The 14,967-nt window shown below is 41.4% G+C and overlaps 2 protein-coding genes across 2 annotated transcripts in view; one reads left to right on the top strand and one right to left on the bottom strand.

Annotated features, from left to right (window-relative positions):
* UQCRC2 (ubiquinol-cytochrome c reductase core protein 2) overlaps positions 1–523 on the top strand; it is a 26,217-nt gene extending 25,694 nt beyond the window's left edge. The window contains exon 14 of the mRNA XM_086375378.1: positions 256–523. Coding sequence (XP_086231504.1) covers positions 256–339 — 84 coding nt within the window. The 3' untranslated portion in view covers positions 340–523. The remainder of the gene's footprint in view (positions 1–255) is intronic.
* PDZD9 (PDZ domain containing 9) lies at positions 408–14,967 on the bottom strand. The gene is made up of 4 exons (XM_086375380.1): positions 14,865–14,967; positions 12,691–12,870; positions 5,056–5,245; positions 408–1,422 (listed from the first exon to the last, which is right to left on the bottom strand). The coding sequence occupies exons 1-4, from the start codon at positions 14,893–14,895 to the stop codon at positions 1,032–1,034; spliced, it is 792 nt and encodes a 263-aa protein (XP_086231506.1). The 5' UTR covers positions 14,896–14,967; the 3' UTR covers positions 408–1,031.

Genomic DNA, 14,967 nt, shown 5'->3' with positions numbered 1-14,967 from the left:
TGACAAGTTAACAATCAGTGTATTGTCATTGACTCAGACTATTTGCCATTGTAATACAGACACAGAGGCGGACAGCTGTGCTCCAGGAGACTACCCTATTTTGCAGTGTCAGAAATTCCTTTTCCCTCTTTAACAGCTGTCATCATTAGAGCATTACGCTTGCTCAGTCACATAAAGGATGAAATATTCAGAGTAACAGAAGTTTGTCTATTTGCTTATTTGTATTAACTTTCTTTCTTTCTTTCTGTCTTAAAGGCTGCAAAGAAGTTTGTTTCTGGCCGGAAGTCAATGGCAGCAAGTGGAAATTTGGGGCATACACCTTTCATGGATGAGTTGTAATACTGAATCCCATATTGCAGGAAAGAACTGAACGTTTTGTGAACCCATAGCAGCAAATAACATGAAAGTGAAAAGTCCTAATGTAACATTTATCTTTTCTTCCAGTGAGAGGAAATATAAAGCATAAATATAGGTAATTGTTCCCAACTGACCTAAAGTCAATAAAGCATTCTATTTAAATGTTTTTCTTGCATTTTTGCTAATCAGTTAATCAACAGGTGTTTATGTTGAGTTTTTGTTTTAGATGCTTTTAAGGAGAACAGGAATATAAAGTACAGAAGCATGAGAAACTATTAAAATTAAGGCTTAAGTGGCTATCAGAGTAACTATCTCCAGATTGTTATTGGCTTTTAAAGATAAAAGCAGTGAAAAGTCTGTATTCTTGGGTAAGAACAGTTAAATGATCTGGGTTTTACCCCCTTTTGCCTTTTTTCCAAAAGAGTTATTTGTGCAAAATATATATTACCTGTTAGCTGTGGCCTATATTTGCACTGCTTCATTTTTTATGTTTATCTTCACTGTGGCACAATTTTGGTGTGTGTTTTTTTTCCCCTCATCTTCTCCCTCTTCTGTTTCTATTCTGTCTCTTTCAAGTAATTATCAACCTAACACTCAAAAGTAAGGCAGTGCACAAAAAAAATGGGTGTTCTCAAGATAAATGCTTCTATGGTCACAGATTTGAAAACTGCTGCCTAGCCAACTCGTGATACTGGTTCACTGCTGCCCTTTTCAACGGGGGTACAGTCTTCCAGCCAAAATGCATCTGAGGTAGAGGAGGCTGAGGAGGAGGAGGAGATTTCGTTGTCTTGCTTCACCATGGTCCAGTATGGAGAAGGGGCCCTCACTTCTTTCTTGTGATCTCTGTGAATCATCACGTCACAGTTAATGTCTTTTCCTACACGCATTACATGGTTCTTCTTTTTATATCCATGCCATTCTCTGGAGATAGACATTGGTCTCCTTACAGGGTAATGTCCAGTGGACCGTGGATATTTGTAGTACTTAAGTCTTGTATCGAAAGCTTCATCATCATCACTGCTTGTGACAGATCCATCTTTTGCCTCCTCAGTTTTCTTTGTTGTGCTGAAATGGAAAGACTAGTGAATGAAATGGATTCTTAATGTCTACACATTCATTCTCACCTAACAAGATATCTCATAACCTGCTTTGGTTCATAAAAGAAAAAATACAGTTTAGCACTACCTGTCTGTGTTATTAAAAATCTTCTCCTTTAAAAATTACCTTTACGGAATTCCCTGGCATCCCAGTGGTTAGAGCTCCATACTTTCACTGTCAAGGGCTCAGGTTCAGTCCCTGGTAGGGGAACTAATATCCTCTTTAAATTTGTTTAAATTACCTTTAAATTTGTTTACATTCCTAAATGGAAATCAAATTCTGCCCTAAATTATTTCACATTACTTTAAAAAGCTTTGCACAGACTTAAGCGAGACTACTGACCAGAATGTTAGCAGGCCTTAAAGAGTGGGTTGATTTCACCTCACACAGAATAACAGGTCAGTGTGGCCGTCTCATCCACGGAACTCAGTTTTCATGGGTCTCTTGGGATCAGCAATAATAGAATATTACTGATTTCCAAGGAGGCATCCAGAAATAATGGGCCTCAAAGATCTTCAATATGCTTATCATTGGTTATTCCTTTGAATCTTTTTATTTTTGCCCCTGAGCATCATTCTTTGCTTCTTAATTGGGTTTACGAATGTGGATCTGTAGAACACCCTTCCACCCAGATGTCTCATCATGCACTATTCCACCTTGCTGTTGCCATCCAAAAACTTGTGAAGATTCTTTTTTATTTTTCAGTTTGCCAACAACAGGGTTCTTGAACTTTTCTAATGCCTGTAGCACCTGCGCCTGCTATTATTTTCCTGAACAAATGCTGTCACGTGCTACCCCTCATTCTGGTGCTATTACCCAGCAGATCCAAAACTAGATCTTTGCAATTATGAACTTCCATTACCATCTGTCCTGCTAGTAGGAAACGGATTTCTTCCCTACCCTAGTCCCTCCAACCTTTCCCACTTACTAGTGTTTTCCCTAACATCCTTGGAGGCCTGCTTGTGGGTTTTTTTTGTTGTTTGTTTGCTTGCTCCTAAGGATCTGAACAGATCTTCCCTAAAGTTTCTCTCTTCTGGTAATGGCATTTGGTATTGAGTCATTTTTTTCTGAAAGCCACTAGTCTTAAATTGTATGATTTTCTTTAATCCTTGATGTAGTGCTGTGCAAGGAGATTCAGAAGATCTCAGGACTACAACAGTTTGCCTTCAAGACTCAAAGGACCTTCTTTGTAGCTCTGTTAGATCACCATAAAGACAGGTGGCAGAGCCAGGTTCTTATTAAATTGGCATTAGATAGAAATGCCACAAGCCAGCAGAGGTCAGGGTTCGCTGGAAACAGTTTTTAATATCAGGAGGCCTGCCCAGAGCATCACATGGCGAATTGTGCACTCGGTGCTATCTGCTCCTGAAAGAAGCCTTACAACTTTGTGAAATAAACCTTTAGTTCCCCTTCTGCCCCTTCCTTACCCTTTTCCACATAAGATGCTAACATGCCTTACAGAACATGATTGGTGGTATTCCTAAGTTTGTGAATTTTAGCCTCATAAGTTGTGGTATTCTGTGTTTGCTTTTGAATGGTCAACCTGCCATCCCTAGGTTTTTAATATTCTGAATCACAAACTCTACTTAGAATGTAGTTCCATAAGCAAATGGTGAAGAGCTCAGTTTTGGAAGCTGAGCTCTCCAATACAGGGTCCACCAGCTACGTGTGGCTGTTAAATTTAAACTGGTTAAACTTGAATAAATTTAAAATTCCTCAGTTACAAATCTTCACATTTCAGGGGCTTAGTAGCCACCTGTGGCTAATGGTTACCACACGGGATGGCACAGATATAGGTCTTTTCCACTAGCATAGAGAATTCTTATTGGGTGTTGCTGCTCTGAAAACAGACGTAAACTACTTAGCCCTGTGGCCTCTGGCAAGTTTACGTACTCCTCTGTTGGCTTTAGTTTTCTTATCTGTAAAACGAGGATAAATAGAACTGTCATGAGGATTAAATGGTACAACGCTTGTAAAGCGGTGTCCATCACATAGTAAACAAGTTCAGTATTATCATTAATGGTTTTTAATCAAAGCAGGATTGGTTTAGTTATTGGGAGAAAATTTTTCCCCATTCTGTATTTGATCTGAAGGGAACAACTGCTATCCAGCTCTAGTCCACTGTTAGCATGTGGGGATGCAAGCCCATCTTGTTTTTCAGGAGAAACCAGAGATTTGTAAATTTAGCAATTCAATTTTTTTTTCATTAAAATTTTTCTGAAACAGAAAAATGCAAATAAGTTGAAAGAAAAAAAAATTCTAAACACCTTGTTAGCTACCACCCAGGTCAAGAAATAGAGTATTACTGGCCCCTGGAAAAAGCCCTCCTATATATCCTCCTTGCTCTCAACACTGTCTAAAACAGTGAGGGAGATAAACAAAGCATATCTGTGAATCATATCAGTCCCTGTGGCCACAAGTTGGACTCTGAAGTAATATGGGCCATTTTTTAATCCTAGTAAAGAGCCCCTAGCCATATTTCTTTGAGCACATCCCAATAAGCAAAGGTACACAGCTGTACATCTAGTGCTCAGGGATCTGGTCAGAATTAATAACAATAACTCTTGGATCAGAATACTAAATGTGCCACTTAAACAAGATAGAGAAATCAAGCCAGCCCTTAAAGTTCTGACTTGTTTGACTAAGCAAATGCTCTCCCACTAAGACAATGGCAAACTGGCTTTTAATTTTAGGCATAATGAGTTTAAGGGGTTTATAATACAGATATCAAGTGGGTGTTTATACAAGTTTGGAGATAATACAATTTGGAAATAATTAATGTATGAATACGAATAGAAACCAAGGAGTTTGCTTAGAAGATTGAGAGAAGAAAGCCAAAGACAAGGCTTGGTAAAAGGCAATCACGAGGAAGTGACAAAAGGAGATATGGGAGTGTGGTATTCCAGAAGTCTGGGGAAAATTATATTTCAACAAGAGTTGAGGTGGGAGGCTGTAAAGTGCCTGTTGCTGCTCAGAAGCCAAGCAAAATTAGAGACTGAGAGGAGTCCACTGAAATCAGCAGTATGAAGGTTGCAGGTGACCTTGGGGTAAAGGGCTCTCAGCCAAGGTCTGCACCGAGGTGGCATGTGGTGTCTGCTGAGGAATTGGTAATGTCTAATACAACTCTTTGAACAGCTTTGGAGTCAAGAGACAGGACAGTGGCTGGTAAGGAAAGGAGAGGGGAGTGGAAGTAAAGTGGGCTTTGCTAAGATGGAAGAGTTTTACCGGTTATTGAGAAGGATCCAGAGAGAGAACTGAATATGCTGGAGACAAATGAGGAAAGGCAGTCACAGCACGTGCTTCAGGGCTCACTTTGGGAAAGGGGGAGTCGCATATCCAGGTTTGAAGGAGAGTTGCCACTAGGTAGTTTGGTCCTTAAACTCCATGTCCAAGGCTCTTTCTTGCCTTTATCATTCTGCCTCATATTAGGTCCTACAGATTGTGCTTTCCAAAAGGATTTAGAAACCCACTGAACTGTGACAGTGTCATAAATTCCTCCTACATGGTCCAATTGATAATTCTCACATTTAACTAAGACTGCTTCATAGACCCTGGGGAATTCTGTAGTATAACAAAGATTTCCTAAACTTAACTACTTACCGTGTGATTGGGAATTTGGTCTCAGGGATTAAATCATATATTTCTTGCCATTCTTGGGGTATGTCTATAAAATCTCGGTAAACTTTTATTTGTAGTATTGTTCCTATGGTGATGTGTTGCAGAAGCTTTAAAAATTCTCGAAGAGTATAACCTAACACATTTGCATAGCCAACACTAATCAAAACATCACCTGAAAAAGGGAAAAAATTCAGTAAAATTACGATGATGGTTTAAAAAAGATCATGCCATTTCTGTCTGCATTGTGCAATGTCTCTTCCTTTTTTTTTTTTTTTTTTTTTTTTTTTGGTGAGGTATTTCATTTTATAGGTTCATATTGTTGGTTCATTTTGAACCAAAACCAGGCTTCAAATTTTATTTAATGAAAACAAAAAAAAATGATCCTCTCAGTGAATAATGAATACATGCAAGATGTTTCTTAATAGTCAGTGTAATGGTAAATATTATAACATTTTAGAACATTTCTGAAGTCCTTGGTGTGACAGAGGCTAAAAAGGATTTAGAATCTGAACCATCCTTGAAGATTCTAAAAATGTGCTTGTTTCAAGTAAAATAAATGGCTACTACTATTAAAGAAAAAAATCACTTCCACTAAGTGAACAAATAACCTATTTTTATTATACCTGCCTGGCCATTGCCAATGCCCTCCACAGTAAGCAGACCATACTAAACATCAAGCCTTACAGATTAATACTTTCCTTATGCAGTATTCATTGAGCAAGTAATTCTACATATAACACTGGACATTTAGCATGCTTTAATTAAGTTGAAGATGTGTATACAGAGCATGGAAGTTCAAAGGGATTTGACACCTAGGTCCCCTATCGTAGGACAGAGTTGAACAGGAAGGGGAGTATGATAGCCAGCCGTGCAGCTTCTGAGCCCCCCAAAAATGGAAAGAGAACCACATCTTGACAGCCAAGTCCCTGAACCTCCCAACTGAATGATAAATAGACCCAATTTATTCATTTGTAACCAGCAGCTAAGGCATGGACATGTAGACTAGGTCCAGCTATTGGTCAGTCCCTCTGGGTCACTAAACCTGGAGCAGGAGATACAGAGAAGCGACAGGAGCATCCAGTTTCCATGGCCTTTTGTTCTCTCATCATTTTCCAAACCTGGTGGTCAAGGCCTTCCAGGAATTCTGTCAGATTAAATGTTCTAAATTCAGTGCCTTTACAGAACTTGAAGTTCTTTAAACTTCAAGGGAGAGCTTGAAGAAAGCAGGAAAAACCATTAGGCCATTTAGGTATGACCTAAATCAAATCCCTTATGATTATACAGTGGAAGTGACAAATAGATTCAAGGTATTAGATCTGATAGAATGCCTGAAGAACTATGGATGGAGATTCGTTACATTGTACAGGAGGCAACAACCAAAATAATCCCCAAGAAAAAGAAATGCAAAACGGCAAAATGCTTGTCTGAGGAGGCCTTATTAATAGCTGAGAAAAGAAGTGAAGCCAAAGGAAAAGGAGAAAAGGAAAGATATAACCATCTGAATGTACAGTTCCAAAGAACAGCAGGGAGAGATAACAAAGCCTTCTTAAGTGAACAATGCAAATGGAGGAAAACAACAGAATGGGAAAGACTAGAGCTCCCTTCAAGACAATTAGAGATAACAAGGGAACATTTCATGCCAAGATGGCCTTGATAAAGGACAGAAACAGTATGGACCTAACAGAAGCAGAAGAGATTCAGAAGAGGTGGCAAAAATACACAGAACTATACAAAAAAGATCTTCATGACCCAGATAACCCATGATGGTGTGATCACTCAGCTAGAGCCAGACATCCTGTAGTGCAAAGTCAAGTGGGCCTTAGAAAGCATTACTATGAACAAAGCTAGTGGAGATGATAGAATTCCAGCTGAGCTATTTCAAATCCTAAAAAATGATGTTGTGAAAGTGCTGCACTCAATATGCCAGCAAATTTGGAAAACTCAGCAGTGGCCACAGGACTGGAAAACGTCAGTTTTCATTCCACTCCCAAAGAAAAGAAATGCCAAAGAATGCTCAAACTACTGCACAACTGCACTCATCTCACATGCTAGCAAAGTAATGCTCAAAATTCTCCAAGCTAGGCTTCAACAGTATGTGAACCAAGAACTTTGAGATGTTCAAGCTGGATTTAGAAAGGGCAGAGGAACCAGAGATCAAATTGCCAACATCCTCTGGATCATAGAAAAGCCAGAGAATTCCAGAAAAACATGTTTCACTGACTACACCAAAGCCTTTGACTAACTGTGTGGGTCACAACAAACTGTGAAAAATTCTTAAAGAGATGGGAACATCAGATCACCTTATGTGCCTCCTCCAAAATCTATATGCATGTCAAGAAGCAACAGTTAGAACCGGACATGAAACAACAGACTGGTTCTAAATTGGTTAAGGAGTACGAGAAGGCTGTATATTGTCACCCTGCTTATTGAACTTCTATGCAGAGTATATTATGTGAAATGTTGGGCTGGATGAATTACAAGCTGGATTGCTGGGAGAAATATGAATAGCCTCAGATATGCAGATGACATCATCCTTATGGCAGAAAGTGAAGAGGAACTAAGAGCCTCTTGATGAAAGTGAAAGAGGAAAGTGAAAAAGCTGGCTTAAAACTCAACATTCAAAAAACTAAGATCATGGGTTCCAGTTCCATCACTTCATGGCAAATAGATGAGGAAACAATGGAAACAGTGACAGACTTTATTTTATTGGACTCCAAATTTACTGCAGACAGTGACTACAGCCATGAAATTAGAAGACGTTTGTTTGTTCCTGGGAAGAAAAGCTATGACAGAGCTAGACAAGAGTATTAAAAATCAGAGACATCAGTTTGCCAACAAAGATCTGTATGATCAAAGCTAGTTTTTCCAGTAGTCATGTATGGATGTGAGAGTGGGACTATGAAGAAGGCTGAGTGCTGAAGAACTGACGCTTTAGAAATGTGGTATTGGAGAAGACTCTTGAGGGTTCCTTGAACAGAAAGGAAATCAAACCAGTCAATCCTAAAGGACATCAACCCTCAATATTCATTTGAAGGACTAATGCTGGAAGGGCAATACTTTGGCCACCTGATGCAAAGAGCCAACTCATTTGAAAAGACCCTGATACTGGGAAAGATTGAGGGCAGGAGAAGGAGACAACAGAGGATGAGATGGTTGGATGGCATCACTGACTCAAAGGATATGAGTTTGAGCAAACTCTGGGAGATGGTAAATGACAAGGAAGCCCGGCGTGCTACAGTCTATGGGGTTGCAAAGATTTGGACATGACTTTTTTAAGAGACTGAACAACAACAACAATAGAACTTTTTATTGCTTGCAGTTAAGACCCCTGACTGCTATAAGGGCATCTAGCAAGAGAAGAAGAAATACAGGGAAATTGATTCTTAAGGACAGATTCACATTGGGTAAATAAAATCTTAGTTATCAGATCATACAAGTACTATCATCCTGCCAAATGGTCATGGAGACTTCAGAGCTAACACCAGATAAAGTGACCCTAATAAGTCCCAAAGAATGTTTACCCCACTATGCATGGGAAGCTAGGGATCCCTCAATCACCTCATTCTAAGACAGCTGAGGTCTAACCTCAGAGTAGAAAAGAGTCAAGATTAAGTACTTTCTCTATTACTACTCCCCAACTCTTTGCAACCCCATGGACTGTAGTCCACCAGGCTTCTCTGTCCATGGAATTTTCCAGGCAAGAATACTGGAGTGGGTTGCAATTTCCTCCTCCAGAGGTTTTTCCCAACCCAGGTGTCAAACCTGCATCTGCCATGTCTCCTGCATCAGCAGGTGGATTCTTTACCACTGAGACTCACCTGGGAAGCACTACTCTGTACTCTGCTGTAATTGGAATTACGCTGATCCTAAAGGAAGCCTCCAAGGAACGCCAAAGACAAATTTCCATATTGCTAGATTCTATCCAAAATGAAAGGTCACAGTTTTAAAGAAAATGAATACTGAGATGGGTGGAGAAAAGCTTCTACTTTGGTCTTTAAAGACAGCTGTGGCTAACTTCAGAATGAAACAGGGCTTCTCCCAACTACCTGCAGATTGTGTAATCCGAAACAGCTGTTCACCATATAGAGGTTAATTAAAATGTCAAAAAAAAAAAGAAACCCTCATGGGATAAGCTTACTTGCCTAATGTTAAAAGGGGTGTTTATAGCTGAAAGCTATGGCTTGACATGCTGCTTAATTATGTTGTTAAAAAGGTGACTTATCGAGAGGGCAGAAAATAAACAGCTTAATTGCCTGACCATCCTGACTATAAACCAAAGGTGTCATTGTATGAATGTGATTATTCTAGCAAGAGACATTAACATTGCCTTTCATAAAGAAGCACCAATTTGGTATTTATAAATATTAATATTATACATTTTTTTCTGTTTTAATGGGCTGTAGGAACCACATTGTATAGACTGTCCCAGTTATCTATATTTAATCAACTTTTCAGCAGCCAAGCCACTACCGAAAAGTAGATTTTAGTCTTCTCCCATTTCTCTCAACTAGGCTGTAAATTCCATAAGCTCTGTGTGGTTAGAGACCACACATGACTGGCTCACCATCACACCCCGTGCCTGATGTCTGCACACAGCAGGCATTCAGGAAATGCTTACTGAATTAATGTGGCCTAGTAAGGGTGGTGACCGGTACATAACTTTGTTTACCTTCCAATCTATATTAATTTCTCCAAGAAAAGAAAAATGCTGTATTAATTTCTTAAGATTTTGGATATCAGAGTTTGCTAAAACTATGCTGGCCAAAAGGATTTTAAAGTTTAGCCAAAATAAATTAGGAAATCAAGATGAAGCCCTATTAAGAAACAGCAAAAGAAGAGAAATGCAAAGCATGTAAGAAATAATGGGGCTGGGAGGTAATGGGGTAAAAAAAAAAAAAAAATCAGGTTTCTAGGACCATCACCTCTCCAAATCTCATCATCATTGTCAAAGGGACTGAGTTACAGAGCCTTTGAATCCCAGACCTTGAAGAGAAGTGCCTGACTTGTAATGAAGAGATATGGGACTTACTCCATATTGCAATCTCTTTTCTAGTCAAAGGTATGAGCTTTCTAAGCAGACATGGGTTCAAATCAGCTCTGACCACCCACTTAGCTCTGTACTAAACAATTTACTTCATCTCTCTGAGCCTCTGTATTTCGTTATCTACCTTCTAGGAGTGTTGCAAAGATTAGATAATAGACATGGAAACACCTTGCAAAATGCCTAGAACAAATGCTCACTTACTCTTCATTTATCAAGCACAGACATAATAAATGCACCAGTTCGAATGGTAAGTCCCTTGAGTTCATTAAAAGATGAATTCAAGACTGCCTCTGACCTCCAGGAGCACACTATGACCTCACCCGGAGATTCTGTTTCATGAAAGCATACTCCCATCCCACTCCAGTGAGTGTGCTCTCTGCTTATCAACCAGCATCTGTCCCCTAACTCCAAAAAACCTACGGAGAACAAGCAGAATAGGCCCATGGGACCTGGCCTAGAATTCTTTTGGATGGAAAGTCCAGAACTTTCTTTCTGGAAGGCTGTTCCCTAGCACCAAATAGTGATACGTGGAGAAAATGCTTTGGATTTTAAGGTGAGGTAAACTTTCATAACAGCATCATTGATCCACTTAATTCTTTAATCCACTGCATTTAACCCTAACTACAACTAGAATAACCTGAGAAGCTTTTAAACCATGAACTGCCCTGTCCCCAAACCAACTGAATCAGAATCTCTGGGGAGATGGGGCCAATCCATTTTTATTTTAAAAGGTCTCCAGGTGATTCTAATAAGTAACCAGCGTTGCAAACCAGTGGTTTAATCCACTAGGGCTGTGGTACCACAATCATTTTTGTTGTTGTTGTTCAGTCGCTAAGTCATGTCCTACTCTTTGCAACCCTATGGACTGCAGCATGCCAGGCTTCCCTGTCCCTCACCATCTCCTGGAGGTTGCTCAAACTCATGTCCATTGAGTCGATGATGCCATCCTAATATCTCATCCTCTGTCATCCCCTTCTCCTCCTGCCCTCAATCTTTCTCAGCATCAGGGTCCTTTCCAATGAGTCGGCTCTTTGCATCAGGTGACCTGATGCAAAAATATTAGCCAATACTTTGGCCAATACACAATCATTTTTGGTTAACAACAAAACAAGATACAAGTCTGGAGAATCTCTAAGAACAGCCTTAGAGAAAGGATTGCCAATATTTCCATAGCACTGTGGCTCTCCAAGGTGGTATTATCCCAATTTAGAGATGAGGTGACTAAGGCCAGGAAAGTTAAAGGACTCTGTCCAAGGTCAAAGAACCAAAAAGAGGTACAGCCTGGGCCTGAATTCAGGCCAGCTCGCCTGAATGGTTTTTCCTTCCACCACCTTACCATCCCATTGTGCGTCCCTGACTCCTGAGCACAGCCCAGAGAAGGCACTGGGGAAATGTCTTGAATTGGATGGAAAATTCATTCATCTAAAGACAAGAGAAGCAGGGCAGTACTGACAAAGACAGCGTTCACATCTCCACTCCTTGGTGTGACAACGTACAAGTTACCAAATATCTGATTCATCCGTATATCGGTTTAATGTAGAATCTACCTTGGGGATTGTCAGTCAGGTGAAATGAGATCACACATCTAAATGTTAATGATGATTCATACTGCCTACAAAAGAAGAAAGCCTTATCCATACAGAGCCATAAACTCTGGAGTGACACTATTCCTGTATATGAATCCCTTCTAGATGGGGGTGAACCTTGACAAGGAACTCAGTCTCACTGAGGCTTAGTTTCCTCATCTGTAAAAGGCAGATGATAATCATGCTGCTGCTGCTGCTAAGTCGCTTCAGTCGTGTCTGACTCTGTGCGACCCCATAGACAGCAGCCCACCAGACTCCCCCGTCCCTGGGATTCTCCAGGCAAGAACACTGGAGTAGGTTGCCATTTCCTTCTCCAATGCATGAAAGTGAAAAGTGAAAGTGAAGTCGCTCAGTGTGTCTGACTCTTAGCGACCCCATGGACTGCAGCCCACCAGGCTCCTCCATTCATGGGATTTTCCAGGCAAGACTACTGGAGTGGGGTGCCATTGCCTTCTCATAGTTCCTACCGAAAGGGTTATTATAAGAATTCAATAAATAGGGCTTCCCTGATGGCTCAGTGGTAAAGAATCCGCCTACCAAAGCAGGAGTCCTGGGTTCAATTCCTGAGCTGCGAAGATTCCATGTGCCGTGAAGCACTAAGTTCGTATCCCACAGCTACTGAGCCTGTGCTCTTGAGCCCTGGAGCCACGACTGAAGCATGTGCACCCTAGAGCCCATGCTTCACAGCAAGAGAAGCCGCTACCAGCGAGAAGCTCAACCACTGCAACAAGAGAGTAACCCGTGCTCACAACTACAGAAGAGCCCGCACAGAAACAGCACAGCCAAAAATAAATAGTGAAAGAATTCAACGAGTAAATACAGTGAGGGTTATACAAGTAGTAGCAGCTGGCTTGCCCACTGAAAGCTCTCAAACAATGTCACCATCAGCACTGTTACACTGGAACCTAATAACCTGAGTCTCCCTGAAGGCAGATGAAAGGGAGGCAGAAGTAGAGGGGTCGGGAGGCCTGGGGAAACCACAGTCACCTGGCTGGAGTGTGCCATCCCTTGCTGCAGCTCCCTTTGTAATGAGATGGCTGATCTGAAGGTAGGGCCCATGCTGGATGATGATCAGGCCTAATCCCATACTACCCACAGTGAGTTTGGTCTGTTGAGTTTTGCTCAAGTCGTGTACAGATGGCTTGACCTTGAGGTTGACTTGTTTTCCTAGAAATGGAGAGATTTGTTTTAGTCTTTCTGCTAGATATCAGCATGACAGTAGTAACTGGGGTCTTAACGCCAGAATCTTAGGGCAGTTACTTAACCTCTCTCTGCCTTAGTTTCTGCATCAGTAAAGAGAGGATAATAAAGATACCCACTCAGAGGGTTGTTATGAGAATTAAAGGAGACAGGTAAAGGGCTTTTGCACAGTGCCTAGCACACTGTGCATGTTTAATTAAAGTTAGTTATTATTATCCATTCACTTAACAAGTATTTATTGATACAGGCAGTGGGCTAGAAACTGAAGTGTTTCTTGCCCTCATGAATCTTCCAGCCTAGTGGAGGAGACAAATATCAATGAGCTGTGTAAACATACGTTGAACAACAAACTGTAACACATGCCATGAAGGAAAAATACAGAGAGTTCTGAGGGTGACCAACAGGTTAAGTCTCCTGTGGGGAAGAGGGGTCAAGGCTTCACAGAAGAGGTAAAATTTGAATTGAGGTCGAAGGACCCAATATGAGAGCTTTAAGCAAAGTATGGTGGAAGGGAACAAATAAGATTCTGAGGCAGGAAAGAACATAAAAGGAGATCAGTAGGGGCCAGACAGGAGGAGCAAATCCGTCGCAGACAGGCTGCTCAGCATTTTACCTCACTGGAAAAGCTTCAAAGTGATCTTGGCAGGACAAGCTAAGATCTGCATTCAAAGAAAGAATCAAACACCTCAGGCTGCTATATGGATTGTGGGGTCCAGACTGGAAGAGACAAAGTGTTACTGCATTCACCCAAGCATGTCATGACAATGTCAGTGGAAATGGACAGTAGAAAATAAGCATTTGGAAGGAAAATCCAGGAAAACGGGTAGTGAGGAATTGAAATATGTTTTACACAGAACTAAATCTCACAAGAAAAGTTTCAAAGACTGAGGAGTGATTTAGAACAACAAGTTATTTTTCCAAGAGGAAGCTTCTGAGATTCATTTTCGGTTCACAGGAAGCTTCTGGGGAAACCTGCTTTCAGCACACTCTTCCAGCATTTCACACACCAGCACGTTTCCTTAAGGAGAAGTGACAAACTGCTACTTGCCAAACCTTTGCCAAATCCAGGTGACTGTAGTGTTTGTGGGTGGGGGGAGTGGGTCCAGGAGTCCTCCCCACTGCTAGAGGAGGGGGCATTTCCCACATCTCCAGGGGTTTCACAGTCCTTTCAACTTCACGCAAGTGTCCTTGCCTGTCTCCAACCTCACCCTCCCCACAACCACAGATGCTCTCTGACTGAAAAATTAAGGGTGTGCTCAGTCGCTCAGTCATGTCCGACTCTTTGCGACCCCGTGGACTATAGCCCGCCAGGCTCCTCTTGTCCATGGCGATTCTCCAGGCAAGAATCCCAGTATAAAGAAGGCACCATCTTTGAGACTTTTCAGGATTATAGGAGCAATTTGGAACAGGTCATCCCCTCCTCAAATCTATGGCTCCTGAGCAAACAGAGAACTGGCATCATAGACAGGGTCTGAGTTCCAACCTCAGCTTGCAAATTAAACATGCTCCTGATATAATCTATGAAGCCCAGTCACAAAAGACAGCAGGGTTAAGTGAAAGAAGCCAGATTCAAAAGACTCCATACTGTATGCTTCCATTTTTGTGACAGTCTCAGTAGAAAGGGCAAAACTACAGAAAACAGATCAGAAGTGTCGGGAGCTGGGGTGGAAAGGGGGTTGGCAGTAAACGGGCATCACAAGGTAGCTTCAGGGGTTGTGGAACCGCCACGTCCTGACTGTAGGGGGTTAAATGCGGATATATGACTATCAAAATTCACAGAGCTGTACACTAAAAAAAAAAGGGCGGGGGGGGGGGGGGGGCGGGAATCTTCCTGTACGCAAATTATAGTTTGGTAAACAAAGGATGGTGAGACGCTGTCTCAGAAGCCAAGAGTGTGATGTCCCCATTTTACAGACAAGGAAAAGTGAAGGAGTCTTGGTCTCCAGAACATACCCAGTTACCTTTAACGTTTTTCTGGACGGACTTCTTCATGGCCCTGGGAGGCCAGGCCGCTCAGGAGGGCCTCCCTGAGCGGAAGCTGGAGTCAGTCCATCTCCCAACTGT

Source organism: Bos grunniens, chromosome 25 (genome assembly GCF_055505025.1).
Source record: "Bos grunniens cultivar Pamir isolate PY7600 chromosome 25, Bosgru_T2T1.0, whole genome shotgun sequence".
Taxonomy (NCBI): domain Eukaryota; kingdom Metazoa; phylum Chordata; class Mammalia; order Artiodactyla; family Bovidae; genus Bos; species Bos grunniens.
The sequence above is the reverse complement of the archived record's forward strand: the minus strand, read 5'-3'. Positions and strand labels throughout refer to the sequence as shown.